The sequence below is a fragment of the Solanum lycopersicum genome, chromosome 2, assembly GCF_036512215.1.
Source record: "Solanum lycopersicum chromosome 2, SLM_r2.1".
NCBI classification, from domain to species: Eukaryota; Viridiplantae; Streptophyta; class Magnoliopsida; order Solanales; family Solanaceae; genus Solanum; species Solanum lycopersicum.
In genome coordinates, this window is record NC_090801.1 from 63,044,775 (window position 1) to 63,060,683 (window position 15,909).

Here is a 15,909-nt window from a genome sequence, read left to right on the forward strand (position 1 = left end):
TTATTTCTGTAGTGCAACCACACATATTCATTATTGTTCGTGGGACACCATTTTGGACATGGTACAGATTAAAACATCAAGTTCAATTATATGGATTTGAGCAGGTCAAAGAATGCTTGTTCAAAGACACTTGCCACAAATAAAACGAACAAATGCCAATATATATCTACATCAAACACGCTTCATTCAATTTTCAAATAGACCTTCATATATACAAAATATGAAGTTGAATTTGTGCATATTGAAAATATCAACCTTGACCCCTCACTGGCCCCCCTCCCCAAAAAAGAAATAAAAAAATTCCTTCCCAAAAGTGTGTATTTAATAAAACACGTTGAAAGAAAACCTTTTCAATTTTGCTACTAATTTGATGGAAAAACAGGTTTCAACCAAAAAAAAACACTGAAACACAGTGCAAATTAAAGGAAATGTAAAAGTTGTTTTTCTCACTTTCAAGAAATCATTTTCATTTTTCATAATATTTTACCAATCAAAGTATCAAAGCACAAATAAAAAATAATTGACTTATAGAAAATATCTAATATGTAACAGTAAGGGCCGTTTAATGTGATTGATAAAAATATATAGTAATGGAAAAAGAAAATAATGAAATAAAAAATTTGTATCTTATTTAATTGTTATGTTTTGAGATAAGTTACTCGATCATTTATATTACAGTGATGAAATAATTCAGATAAATAATTTCATATATATGATAAAATAAATAACTAATCTTGAGATGACTTATTCCTAATCAAACAACCATTAAAATTTAAGTACACAGTACATGATAGTGTTTCATTTTTTACAATTGCGATTAAATATGCTAGATCATTGTTCTCTTGTCTTGGGTCACCAAATATAGATTAAATAAAAAATGTAGAAATAAGGAACTGGATAACTTATGTACGCCTTCCACCACAGAATTCGGCCCCACCAAATGGATAGCATGTAACTAACGAAATCCACATTAGATACTTGTCCTTCCCGTTTCCGTTCATTCTAAATGCCGCCGTGTCTCTGCCTTCCCGCCACTCTCCCTCACCCTTCCTCAACTCTTTTCTCCACGCGCCGCCGCTTCCCACTACTAAAACCGCCGTATGCTTCCTCAAATATACCCGTTGGCTCAACTTCTCAGCCTAATACCACCGGAGTCATTGTCATCGGCGGCGGTTTAGCTGGCCTAGCAGCTGCCATTCGGCTTCAAGCTGACAACATCCCCTTTCTCCTTCTCGAAGCTTCTGATGCCGTTGGTGGTCGCGTTCGGTCCGATGTAGTTGACGGATATACCCTTGATCGTGGTTTCCAGATTTTCATTACTGGTTATCCTGAAGCCCGAAAAGTCCTTGATTATGACTCTTTAGACCTCAGAAAATTCTATTCGGGGGCTCAGGTTTACTATGGTGGTCGTTTCCACACCGTTGCTGATCCTCTCCGGCATTTCGCAGATGCACTGCAATCTTTAACTAACCCAATTGGTTCAGTTGTGGATAAATTACTTATAGGATTGACTAGATTGAAAGTTTTGACGCAAGGTGATGATGAAATATTGAGTGCTGATGAAGAACCTACGATGAATTTATTAAAGAAGATCGGTTTTTCTGATGCAATATTGGAAAGGTTCTTTCGACCGTTTTTTGGTGGAATTTTCTTCGATAGAGAGCTTGAAACAACGTCGCGGCTGTTCAATTTCATCTTCAAATGCCTAGCTCTTGGTGACAACACACTTCCGGCGAAGGGCATTGCGGCCATTCCGGAACAGTTGGCGGCAAAACTGCCGTCGAATTCAATATTGTTCAATACACGTGTTGTTTCCGTTGATTCAGGATCGGATTCCAGCACAAAAATAAGAGTGACACTACAAAATGGGGAAATGTTGGAAAGTGAATTTGGGGTAATATTGGCAGTTGAAGAGCCTGAAGCTGTCAAGTTGTTGGCGGGAGAAAAAACCGGTGAGGTTCGGCAACCGGTTCGGAGCACAGTATGTTTGTATTTTTCAGCTGACCAAGGCAAAGTTCCGGTGCAGGATCCGGTTCTTCTTCTTAACGGATCGGGTAAAGGTATCGTTAATAACATGTTCTTCGCGACCAATGTGGCTCCCTCTTATGCTCCGGCAGGGAAGGCACTGGTTTCTGTCACGCTTGTGGGGCTTTATGGTGATGTGGCAGATGAGGATTTGGTGGATCGGGTCGTGAAGGAGCTATCGGGTTGGTTTGGGGAGTCGGTAGTTGGGTCATGGGGTTACTTGAGGATGTACAGGATCGGGTTTGCCCAACCGAACCAATGCCCACCCACTAACTTGAAGAAGAACCCGAAAGTGAAACCGGGCTTGTACATTTGTGGAGATTATGTGACTAGCGCTACTTTTGATGGAGCTTTAGTTTCTGGGAAAAAAGCAGCAGAAACTTTGTTACAAGATAAAGCTCTGGTTATTGTATAGCTTAATTTTGGTTTGAGTTTTTTTTCCACTTGTGTAAAAGTAGAAGTTTTGAATGTTGTTGATTTATTTGTATATGGAATCATAAACGTTTCGAGATCATTTACATGCAATAATTGTGTATTAAACTGTACTATCCAGAAAGAAGACGATATGGTATGACTTGTTCTGTTGTTCCTATAACATAGCAGTGGTATGAACTTACAACTGAGAAGAACATGGTTGTTATACTTATGCAATTGAACGTAGCAAGGTAGGACAAGAGGATAATGATCCTGATTCTTGAATTCTTAATGTTCGCGACTTAATTGTACAGCTCTGCAATGAATTTTATTGTAGTATACCGAAGAGACATTGTTTGTCTTGATGCAAATATACTAATGGGCATCTTTAATGCTTCGAATAAGATAAAGCAGACAGTGATGTCTTTCCTAAATACAGTGTCTGATGCTGCCAACAACTATATAATATCATGGAATACATAACCATCTCTTAATATAATATGAAGATCATTCTCTGGCTTTTACTGTTAAGTCGTTTTCATATGAATATTTCTGCATACCTACATGCATATATATATATATATATGTTTTCATGTCCTCTTTGGCTATATGTGCCGCTTGGACAGAAGGATAACTGACCTAGTCTGGGAAAGACAACAAATGAATAGCTAGCCGGCAGAGATATACTAAATCCTTTTGAATAAGTATTTCAGACCTACTATTCTTGCTTTCGGCCACTTAGTGAAGTAGTTAAATGCAAAGAAAAAATTAAGGCATGAAAGGCGTAGTAGAATAGATGTAGGATAAACTAGAAGAAAAATGAGTAGAGGTTTCTTTCAAAGTCAGCAACACATATGGGGAGGAGTATCAGCAGGAATTTTGATAATATTGTTTGGTTCAATTTTTTTCTGCTTCAAGAGAAAGCTTTTTGCATGCTTTAGGTTACCGAAGAACCAAAAAGGTTAGTGAATCTTCAATCGATACTATTTCTTTGTCATGGAGCATTGAAAAACTATTTCTTGTCCTGAATTTTTTGCTTTACTGACATTTTCTGGGTAATTAGGAACACTAAAAGCTGAACAGCTGATGTTGAAGCTGTTCCAGTTGGAACAATTACAGAAGGCAACTAATAATTTCAGTCAAGAGTGTCTGGTTGGTTCTGGTGCGTTTGGGAATGTCTATCGAGGAACATTTGATGGGGAGGGAACACTAGCTATAAAGAAGGCACATACTGAGTTATACACAACTACTGAAGAGTTTGAAAATGGTAAACAAGCATACCTCTTTTTTTTGTTTAGACGCCTGAGATTTTGCAGTAATTGATACAACTGTTATCTGCATACAGAGATCAGGTTGGTCTCGAAAGTGAAGCACAAAAATCTCGTTAGCTTGGTGGGATTCTGCCAAGGAGCTGGTAAATTCATCATCCTTCATTAATATTACAGTCAAAGATTATAAGGTTCATCATGTTGTTGTATGCATCGACAGGACCAAAGGGAGCAAAAATTCTGGTGTATGAGTATGTTCCAAACGGCTCTCTGTTAGACTACATCATGGGTAAAGTTCCAACTTCAGAGTCATGATTATTTGCTTAGTCCTGAAGTTTAATGTTTTGTGGAAATGCTTGTTGTAGGGAGGGGCGGAAGGAGCTTAACATGGAGGCAGAGAGTGAGGATAGCTATTGGAGCTGCTAAAGGTAATTTTTCAGTGTGTTATGTGGTTGATCAGTAGAAGATGAGAGGACAGAGTTTTGATACACGTTAATACTTGCTATTTCAGGGATAGCTCATCTGCATGAAGGAATCAGACCAAGTATAATTCATCGGGACATAAAACCGAGCAATATCTTAGTAGGAGAAAATTTTGAAGTCAAGGTCTCAGATTTTGGGCTAGTGAAATCAGGTCCTGTTGGGGATCAATCACATGTTAGCAGTCAGATAAAGGGCACACCAGGGTACCTTGACCCTGCCTACTGTACGTCTCTCCAGTTGACTCCGTTTACTGATGTCTACAGCTATGGTGTTATACTACTGCAACTTGTTGCAGCTAGACCTGTAGTCGAGAAAACTAGAGGCCATCCTAATTATCACATTATAGATTGGGTAATAGTTGCAATGTACAAAACATTCTAAGTTATCTGCCTCACACAATTTCATTTTCTCAACTAATTTCCTGCATTGTTTGTTATGCAGGCAAGACCTAGCTTAGAACGAGGAAGCATCGATGAAATAATAGATGCTAATCTCTTAATGGAGGAATGCAACATGGAGATGATGTTGAAAATGGGACAACTTGGTCTGAAATGTGTGGTGAAAGTTCCCAAACAAAGGCCTACCATGACTCAAGTATTGCAAGAACTGGAGTCTGCCTTCTTTTCTGCAGAAAATATCATGCATAAACAACCGTCAATTGGCTCCTTTAAATTAGCTAGCTTGTCAAGCCAATCACTCGTAAGGGGAAGCCATAGAATGAAACAACTTGATTATTCTCAAAGCTCAGTTAGCATGGACGGCATTAGATTGCAGAAATTTTACATGGACATAGATGGCCTATCCTTTGGGAGTCCAAAGTTGAGATGCTTAGATACCTATAGTATAGGCTTTGAAGATGACTCATTTGAGCTGACAGGAACTTCCCAGGAAACAAGCACAAGTGGAAACGAAGAGCTTAGGCTTAACATATAATATTAGTTAAAATTTGATTAATGTAAGTCCGCAAAGAACATATTTTAGGTTCTCTCAATAGGGAGTTTCTCCATTCTCAAGCCTCAAACCCGACACCTTTGGTTAAAAAGGTTTCTAAAAATGTACCTTCTTTGTATTGGCAGAATAGTAGAAAAGGAAGGGATCATACTTTGATATTTGAGTTTCATTTTCATATAAATTATATTTATTCCATCCCATCTCACTTGAATTTAGTCATTATACTGCAATCAGTTACTGTAAGATGTGTGCCTCACTCACATTGTTGGTCTCAAGTTCAGATATAGGAGAAGGGTAGCAGTGAGTTGATAGTTAGCATAAAACTAGTTATCAAAACATATTCCAGATAGCAATAATTAGGAAACGGCATCTTAAATCATGAAATATCAAAATCAACAAGCGTATCAAATAGACAAAAATGGATAATTTGATGACCTGTGAATTCAGAGAAGGTTCAAACGTACAGAGAAATGGTCAATTTTCAGCTGTCCCCCACATAATACTGTTGGTCAGTCAAACTAATAATGTCAATAACAACGTACATGGTCCATTATTCAGTGCTGTTTCTGGAAGATGCTAGTAAGCACACTGGAGTTATTGGTGTACTGTCAAATAAAAACTTACCAGCGGATTCCTATTAGGTGCCAAGAATTCGATAATAGACAGATAAAATCCTCACAAAATCAACGATTGCCAATGGTAACCGAACTAGAAAACAGTGTGCAAGAATCCATTTCCAGGAAAAACTGTCGTTATGGGTTCAAAATGAGAGGCATTCATTTACATTTACCACAGAAAAGTGAGCAAGTAAAATTGATAGAATATAAGCAGAGAAGTTTCATCCTCAAGAAAGAAAATTTGATCTTCTTGCCTACTTATAAAGTTAATAAAGACGTCTGTTCCAAGTTAAACGTTACATTGAACATCAAAAACATCACATTGCACAACAAAAGAATAAATTAGTGCCGCACTTTCTGTTATTTCTCTTTAATCTACTAAAGGATCTTGTCATAACAAGTTTCAGAAAGGATACAGCAAAGTATACAACACTGTGGAAAGGTCAAGCAGTACCAAGTTATGCGGGAGTGGGAGCCAGACTTTTTGCTGGGAAGTTCATACCACCTCCTTTCAGAGATACAGAGGGCCCTCTAAGTGAGCTGGCTCTACTCACAAGATTTGAATCAAGAAACACGACTATGACTGAGATATCATCATGAAAATGTCTCCTCACACCACGATCAATCTTCTTTAAATCAGAATATCTCATCTCCCTTTTCTTTGCCGCTTCTTGCAGTGCAGCTTTTACAAGCCGCCGAGCACTTCCCTGAAGAATGAATATAGAAAATGTAGTTACTTTCCTAATAAGCTCAACATTGAAATCCATCAACATTCAGATGAACCTCAACCCTTATTCATGATGGCAACACACGGAACAACATACACGAAAGGGAATTTGACAGGGAAGTATAAGCCCTGTGTACTTCCATTCAAGCATCCGAAGAATGAACTTTGAAGTTTCTTATTTCCATTTTTCATACTTCACAAAGTAATTGTCGTTCGCTAATCTGATAGCTTTTGTTAAGTAAACTAATGTTTTCGTCAAATGGGTGTGCTCGTGGTACACATAATTTTGCCTTTTATTGACTATAGATGAGTATCTAAGAATAGGAGTTCAATTTGTTTCTGGTATGTCAAAGACATGGAACATTTCTACCGCATTGTGCTTTTTACGAGCAATATAATTAGTGACTACAAGATGTAATTACCGAAATAATCTGCTCTCTAAATCTGCACATGATGTTAAATGATGTAATTTTTTTAAGATGCAATGTAACTGTGTATAACCAAAAGGGGGGAGTAAATTATAATTAAAGCTTTCAGTGCAATAATGCGGTGATTAGCAAAGAAAAGAACTACCAGGCTACGTGAGTTTGTAATGTGCTTAAAATATAAACAGGACTGCCTAAGGAAAATCAGACCAACTTTCAATCCATGACATTAAATAAATAATTTTGAGAAATAAAAGAATAAGAAATTTTATGCTTTCAAGTGAAGGATCATACTTTGTGAGAGCTATTTTGGACAATATCAACTGCCTCTTGATTGCTAAGATGTTCCCAAAGACCGTCGGAAGCAAGGATGAGAAATTGATCATGTGGCTGGAGTTCATGCACTGAAATCGCTGGATCCGCACTCAATATGGGCCTCGTAAAAGGTTCTCGCAAACGAAATTTTGCATACAATGGCTCTTTATTGTACTCAGCATTTTTGAGATATAAATCGCCAATAGATCTCGAAATCTGACAGATTAATATATGAAATATTAAAAACATTCTCAAAACAGCAAATACATGTTCAGCGAGGTAAAGATACAAATTAATTAGAAAAACAGGAATCCAGCACATAATGCAGGATAAAAACCTAGCCATGCGGTTAGATAATACAATTGGAAGTTTAATACTCCATCCATTCCTCGTTAAGCAAACCAGAACAGAAGGATAATGTATTTGGGGTATCAAAAAGACAGACACAACTGGGGAAACAATTTACAGGCTTATAATTCACTTCAGCTTCAGGGAGTGTAAAGTACTAAGACAAAAGTCAGTATACACTTGGCAACCTGCAAATGAATGAGAATAGAACACGAGTGCAATAATGATTTTTGCATTTAACTAAGAGGCAAGATGAGACTATACACTAGCAAACTAGAGTCTAGAGCACGCCTTGTTACCATTGTCAAAAACATACCTGTATCAGACCCTTTACACGCCATACATTATGCTTCAGAACGACTATCTGTGGGTCATCCGGATGCATAGAATGCAATTCCTGTCTGACAGACTCAATACTTGCATTATGCTCAGCTGAAAGCTGAAGGGCTAGAACCTCTCCTGTAGCCCTGACAAGTCTCCCCAAAACAGCCCGGGAATCACCAAGGTTGGCAACATAAAGGGTCCCATCACAGATCACCCCAACCAGACAGCATGCTCCAACAGAAGCCATCTGAGGTTTCGTTAGCCACTGCTGAGCAACTAGAGAAATGAATCCCTCCTCTGTTGCTTGAAACGCTTTTCGTATTACATCAACAGACATGGAATTTTGTTCAGCTGCAGACCCTGCAATATTTAAGTTGCAGTGTAATCAAGATCAAGCTATCAAACTACTAATTCAACAAACACTATCCGGCATGCTTCCCTGTACTACCAATCAACTTATGCAACTTAATACTTGGCAGTTGGCAGATTAGCAGTTTAGTTTTATAAAATAAAATATTCAATATGCTTACTCTTGAGATTCTGAAAGAGGTGATCATTGATATACCGTGATGTTTCAGGCCCACCATGACCATCATATACCCCAACAAACGTTCCATATGGGCCAGAATCAAGCAAGCTCAAAGAACCTGACTCAATCTGGCTCTGATCCTCCAGCAAATTGTTGGCCTGAACAACTGCCATAGAGAACTCACCAAGTAAGTGTTGTCCACTGTCCTTATACCAAAAAAGTCCATCTTGCCGTCCAGCTGAATCTGTAGCACTATGTACATAACGATCCGCCGATGACCGGCAACATGCCTTCAAGAAATTTATCAACCTTGATAACATCCCTCATTTCACCTTTGCTTACCGCCAATTCCTCAACATCCAAATGGATGCAACTGCTCTCCAAAACTAAAAACTTCCACCACTACTCCCTTTGTTCTGCAAATTGGAAACAACCATATAACAAGAGATTCAACTAGACAATAACTTCACCAAGATCATAACTTTATCAACAAACCCCAAGATTTAAACAAGACAGTATGCTTAAACAAAGCCCATAATTCTAATTTCAACAGCAAGAACAAAACTCCCAAGATTTGAAAACAACTTAGGGCAAAAAGCAGAGTCAAACTAACCCATTACCGTCCAAAACAAAAAGGGGTCAATTTCAAGATTGTAAAAACCAAAACCCAGTGAAACCATAAGTGCAAAATGAACAAAAGAACAGTTAAAACTCAAAGAGAACATAAAAACCATACCAACTTCACATCTTTAACAATTTCTCTCCTAAATAAAGATGAAAAAAAAAAGAAGACTCACAGTTGTGATTAGGCCTTATATGGTATAATATTACTGAATCACACAGTGTGAAAATACAATTAAACGTAGCCAATAAACGTTAGATCTACAGATCCATTAAAGATCAACCAGAGTTTATGAGAATATACGGTTAAAGAATATGAAATACAGAGAAAAGATTAAGTCTTTTTCCTGTTTTGTTGGTTTCTTTTTCAGTTTTTTGTTTTCCTTTTTCTCTCTATATATCTGTTTTTCAGTTGAATGTGGGAGATGAGAATGGAAAGGAAGATGAAGAAGAAGATAAAAGAAGAAAAAAAGGCAGCTTTTTTAATTTTTTTTTTCCTCTTTTTTCTGAATTCAGTGTGATTGAACCACTGAAGAGAAAGTCCCTTTTTTTTTTATAAACAATTTCGTAGTATTTTGAGTTTTTTTTTTTTAAAAAAAATATATATTGTCTTAGCAGATATAAAAAATAAAAAAGAACCATCAAAATCGATGGCTGAAAACCAGCAATGCAAATTGGGTCCACCTTATAAGCTATTAGAAAAAAAATTGTATATATATTTTTTCGAAATGCCAATTAAATTTACATAATTTATAAAGCTTCAAATATAAAACAAGTCGACTATTTTTAATATGCGTCTTCTTTATATATATATATTTATCTTTTATTTTATAAAGAAACTTTTCCTTATAAGAGTTTGATATTATTTGACTAATGATACTTTCTAACCAAGTTTTAGTCGGCCAACATACATGTTTAACTTAATGAATTTAATTTGTTATCTTTTTGGTTAAGCACGTGCCCCTCATGTAGTAACTAGTTAGAATGAAACGTGTTAACTATAATGGGGATAAAATTTTGTTATTTAATTAAAAAAAATTAAATATAAGGTGTTTCAAAATCGAGTTATAATGTAAAATTATTTTATTGATTTATTAGTATTAGGTTATCTAATAAATGATTGGGAACGAATTAGAAATTTAAAATTAACAGTTTATTGGTATAGAGAGCATTATTGAATGTTCTTATCGAATAAACTTTTAACTCATCAAAAGTTAAAATATTGTTACATCAACTCTGAGATATATCACCCTCATTTAATATTTTATATACCATAATCTATAAAATAATTATAATTTTTCCTTTCTCAACACTCAGTACTACTATTTTTCCTCCCAGACGCGGGGGAACTTATAATTATGTAATACTTTGAAATACATGATTAGTATTTTTCATTTTTTATGACCATTAACAAAATAAAAGTAAAGAAGTATTATTCTCTAAATATTCGAACATGATGAGTAGCTAGCTATCATGTATGTGTATGTTATGTGTGTAAATACTGGTGTTACACACTCTTATTTGATTATAATTCAGAATTAAATATAAATATATTTAATGATCGTTTATCTCAATTCTTCTCATAAAAATTTTAATATCAAAATTTATTTTTAAAATAAATTGTTGAATTTGCCATCACGAGAGCTATTTTGTTGACTATATAAACGTCAATTTCAAAATTATCTATATAATTATATTCTCCATCATTTTTATCATTCATGTTCAATTTGATATAATCCTACATAAACAATAAATATATTTATACTTTTATATAAAAAAGAATAAAGGAAAGGGGTAAAGGTTTGTAGATAATTGCATTAGAATTTCCTTTGTTATAGTTAAATCACAAAATTTTAACTAATATTTTACGATATGTTTTTTCAATATTTTAATATGTAAAAAATTGTAATATATAATATTTTTTTTGTATAATTATTGAATATCTAATTTTGTTTAAGATATCAAATTTAATTTTAAAATAGTCAAATTAATATTTAAAACATACAATGTAACAAATAAAAGTGGATAGAAAGAGTACTAAAATATATTCTCGATTTCCTTGTAGAAAAAATTATGAGAACTTCTATAACTGTTGTTCTAAACTTCTAATACATCCAAATTTCTCAAATCTGAGTGCTAAAATATTTTCTCGATTTTCTTCAGGAAAGAAAATTGATGATTTTTCTTTTTACAATTTTTGTGTAAAAAGATTTGTAATTATAAAAAATACAGATACCCAGTAAATCATGCAAAATTTTATAAAATAAAAGTTATTATAATTATAAAAAATGCTTGAATTAATTATAAAATGCATACATTTCCATCATAACTACAAAATAATGAAAGTGCGTATTCAAACAATGCATAAACTTGAGTATAAGAACTTGATGATATATCAATTTCGAAACATCCTAAAAAACATATGTTGACCTCTTCCTTAACTTTCCAAATTAAATATGACACATCTAAAAACTAAAATAATATGAAAGCAAAAACATATCAATTTAGAAATGAGAAGAAAATGAATATTTAGAATAATATCATACTATGATTACAAAATATGTTTAAAGTTCTAACATTTAAAGGAATCAAAAAATAATTGCTAACAAAAACATCCAAAGAATATTATTTAGGGTCCGTTTGGATGGGATTAATAAAAGCAACTTTAAAAAAATACTTCTGAAAGTGCTGAAACTTATTTTTAAAATAAGTAGTTATGTGTTTGGATAAAAGTGTTGAAGTTAAAAAAAAATTGTTGATGTGTTTGACAAATAAGTGCTGATAAACAGTCTTTTAAATTAAAATGTCTGAAATACCCTTAAAAGCTGTTAACATAATAAAAGTTAATTAATTTATATTTTACAGTCATAAATAATTATATTTTGATATCATTCACATATTTCTTTCTCATCACAAATTATTTATGAGAGGAATATAAACTTATTATAGATTTTAAAGATATATAATTTGAATAGATTAAAGAACGATTTAAGATTTTATTTTAGTTTCATCCATAGGTAATAATAATTGTCTATCATTGACATATTTCTTTATTATCACAAATTATTTACAAGAGGAATATAAATTTTTATTTAAGTTATATGTGCAACTTATTTTACATTTTAATAATATATAATTTGAATAGATCACTTAAATAATTTAAGATTTATTTTATTTTCATTCATTAGTAATAGTAATTGTCTATCATCCACACGTGGAAAAGGAAAAATAGAAGAAAGAGATATTAGGGTTATGTGGGTAATTTGGAGATTGTATAAAAATATTAAGGGCAAAAAGGAAAAAATGTGGTCAACTTAAAACAGCTTATAAGCTGGAAAAAAAAACATCCCTATCTCATCTTTTAACTTTTGCCTTAAAATAAGTTATTTTGAGTATTGCCAAATAGCTAAATAAGTCAAAAATCAGTTTTTAAATCAGTTTGATCAGCTTTTAAGCTGAGCCAAAACGGCTCTTAGATAAACATGAACAAATAAATGAAAAGAATAATGAAAATAATAGAGATTGTCAAGCACTCAAGAAAAAAGACATTGGGAAAAATATTTTTGTTAAAAAATAAAGAGGGTAAAGCGATTGTGTTATAGGATTATGAACATGACGTGGAAGAGACTAAATTATTATAATATTATTATAATTTAGCGATAATCTAACTTTATACTTTAAAGCTTTGTATTTTTAATAATGCTAATCTTTGAGACCATGCATTATATGTTTATTTGAGACAATAATGTATTTTTTTCCATCTTTTATATAATCAAATATATATCCACGTTTAAGTAGATATCTTGACTATCCATTGAGATGTTGATCTCTATATATTATAAATAAAGAAATCTACAAATAAAGTGAAAGAAAAATTATTTCTATACTATATATATTTGTACATTTTAATTTAATAATCTGTTTACAGAATAGAAATTGATCAATAATAAAATAATTACAAACTATTGTAATTGATCAAGAAAAATACATAGAAAATTTTTACGTATATAAAAAATATTTGGCAAAATGAAACATCAATTATCTGGGTTTTTTTCTTCAAGGAAAATAACAAACCTTTCTTTTAAAATGGGAGATGATGTTCTTTTTTCTCGTTATTGAGTTTTAAATAGAAGAAAAATAATTAATTAATTTGGAGAATTGCAACTAAAACTTTATGCAAGAATTTAAAGGAATTAAATAAGAGAAAACGAATGAGGGAAATAGAAGTCTAAAACATACTCCTTAATATGACACAGGCATGTGAATGTGGTCAATATATTAAATAACTTTTCAAATTCTTCGAATTTTTATTTTTAAATAATTTTATTCTTTTTGTAGCGATAATTAGGATAAATCATAAAATTGTTCAATCACATGAATAATATGGGGAAAGAATTCAAATAGTAACATTTTTAATAAAAATAAAATCAAGATAATTTAATATGTTTTTTAATATTATCAACATATTTAAATACTTTCTTCTCATTTCAAATTTTTTTCTCATCTCAAATCATACGTATGAAACTCCTCTTACTTTTTATGCACGTATAATAAGTAGGTCCTTTTGCCAAAATAATTAATCAGAATTAATGAGCGTTGACTTTTCTTAAGTTTATCACTTTTTGAAAAGAAAAACATAGGAAAGTTGGTACTCATAATATTAATTGACTACTTCCTAATATTACATCTCAAATCTCAAAGTATTCACATGTTCGAAGAAAAAAAATCCAAGATATTATCACCCGTTTGGTCTTATCGACGTTATTAAAAATAATTATTTTAAATTATTAATTAATTTATAAATTCAATATCAAAGTAATTATATTTTATTCTTATAATTATTAACCGACTGAAATATTAATAAAAAATCATGTATCAGAGCCGATTAAGCTACCCTTGTTTATTTGATTTCATTGAACAGGCTAAGTCAACAAATTAAGCTTTTAATCTTCCTTATTTAAACATTAATAAATTCCAATTTTCTTTATCTTTTTTAAAAACTCGTTACCTAATTAATTATTTCTCTACGGACCAAATCAAGCTGCATATATATTATATGTTTTTTTTTTTCACAAGAATAGTCTGTTCTTTTTTATTGAATTAATCTAATCTGCATGTGGTCATTATAATAGTGTCTGCTTTATCCTTTTAACCAAAATTTGCAGGTTGTAATTAATGTCAACCCATGTGATTATGCACTAATCATCTTTTATTTAAAGGGGGTCAAGGTCAGGTGCACATTTCCTTTTTGATCCCTTCATTAATGTGTAGTTTGGTTTTTTCTTCTTTCTTTTCTTAGATATTTTAATCAAAAATTATTAAATTGTCAGAAAATTTGGCCATTTAAAGTTAAATGATTTTTAAAAATTAATTTTTTAATCAAAATATATTAAAATTAAAAGGATAAAAATATTTTAAAAGGTAAAATAAAAAAATCATTTTAGCCAAATTTCTTGTCCAAAAAAGATTTTTTTTTTTTTAATTCCAGTTTGCATGGTTCTTACAACATTAGATTTGTTACCAAAGTGATTTAACTTTGTATTTTTTTATTATAATAATAAATCATGAATGAAAAAGTGAAGAGTTTTTTTTTAGAGTTCTCGTATCCGTATTAGAGTCCGATTTAATTGGTCTTACATACTGCAAGACCATTTCAAGAGATAATACTTCCATAAAAATTTTTTCGTACCTAAAATTCGAATACTGTTGCACTACAAGTCATGTTATATTATTAGTACGTGTATATATATATATATATACATAATGAGACTTTTCTAGATACTTTTAGTTTTTCTTTTTTCAATATATATTTTTAAAACAATAGAGGGCGAGGAACATATGGAGTGTAGAAAAGTATATGATGGATTATGGAGTCCATAAGAAACGCCTAATTATGAAAGGTTTGAGGCACAGCACTCAAACTGAATCTCAACATTTGAACCCAACAATTAATATATATTATCAGCCATTCATGGCCTAAACTAAATTTTTTCTTTAGGTCCAATCTCTCCAAGTTGGCGATAGAGTCCTAAACCCTAAACCCTATAATTAAATCTCTAATATATGCAATTTTTTAAAAATTTAATATAATATTTTTAAAAATATTTTATTTTATATTTACTATTTTCATCTCGAATTAATAATATTTTTTTTAAAATTTTGGTCACTTTGTGATACAATTTGGTGTTATATTAATTTTCATGATGAAGAATGCACAAAATTTAAATGCAAGATAAAAAATTTAATTAAAAAGTATAATACATAACATAGTAGTTTATATACAAGATAACAACAGATACAATGCACACACTAATAATTTGAAAAATGGATAATTGTATATAATAGCAAACTAATAACCTAAAATAAATGGAGTAGCTACTGTTTGATTTAATTGTGCCCCATAACAAACGTTTGCCAAAGTTTGTCAGTCGCCTCTCTCCCAAAACTCTCGCTAGCCACTCTCCCTCTGCTCGCCTCTCTCGCTTTATACAACAGAAGTGTATAAAATGTGTTTTTGTTTTGTATAAAGCGAGAGAAAATTATATATACACATGGAAAAACATATATCTTTGTGCTATACATTTAATTATACAATTTACAAACATTTTGCTTCGATACAATTGTATACAGATGCAAATTTTATACAAATATTGCAACGAAAAAAGTTAGCGAATTATACAATTGCAGTGAAATACAATTTTCTCTCACTTTATACAACAAAAGTATATAAATTGTTTTTCTAATTTTTGTATAAAGCGAGAGAAAAACATATATCTTCTTCCAATACATTTATAATTATACATTGTACAAACATTTTACTTCAATTCAATTGTATGCAAAACAAATTTTATACACATATTGC

The 15,909-nt window shown here is 32.0% G+C and overlaps 3 protein-coding genes across 3 annotated transcripts; 2 read left to right on the forward strand and 1 right to left on the reverse strand.

Moving 5' to 3' along the window:
• Positions 1-1,006: 1,006 nt before the first annotated feature.
• Positions 1,007-2,565, forward strand: LOC101244544 (15-cis-phytoene desaturase, chloroplastic/chromoplastic). Its single transcript, XM_004232474.5, has one exon. It carries the CDS (start codon positions 1,007-1,009, stop codon positions 2,438-2,440), a length of 1,434 nt encoding a protein of 477 aa, XP_004232522.1. The 3' UTR covers positions 2,441-2,565.
• A 307-nt stretch (positions 2,566-2,872) lies between these two features.
• LOC101265703 (probable serine/threonine-protein kinase PBL11) lies at positions 2,873-5,304 on the forward strand. Its single transcript, XM_010318141.4, has 7 exons — positions 2,873-3,400; positions 3,503-3,706; positions 3,785-3,853; positions 3,928-3,996; positions 4,073-4,135; positions 4,219-4,541; positions 4,632-5,304. Exons 1-7 carry the CDS (start codon positions 3,259-3,261, stop codon positions 5,121-5,123), a joined length of 1,362 nt encoding a protein of 453 aa, XP_010316443.1. The 5' UTR covers positions 2,873-3,258; the 3' UTR covers positions 5,124-5,304.
• Positions 5,305-5,977: 673 nt separating this feature from the next.
• On the reverse strand, positions 5,978-9,825 carry LOC101244247 (probable protein phosphatase 2C 60). The gene is made up of 5 exons (XM_004232473.5): positions 9,224-9,825; positions 8,428-8,842; positions 7,890-8,257; positions 7,205-7,441; positions 5,978-6,465 (listed from the first exon to the last, which is right to left on the reverse strand). Exons 2-5 carry the CDS (start codon positions 8,744-8,746, stop codon positions 6,217-6,219), a joined length of 1,173 nt encoding a protein of 390 aa, XP_004232521.1. The 5' UTR covers positions 8,747-8,842; positions 9,224-9,825; the 3' UTR covers positions 5,978-6,216.
• Positions 9,826-15,909: the final 6,084 nt, after the last annotated feature.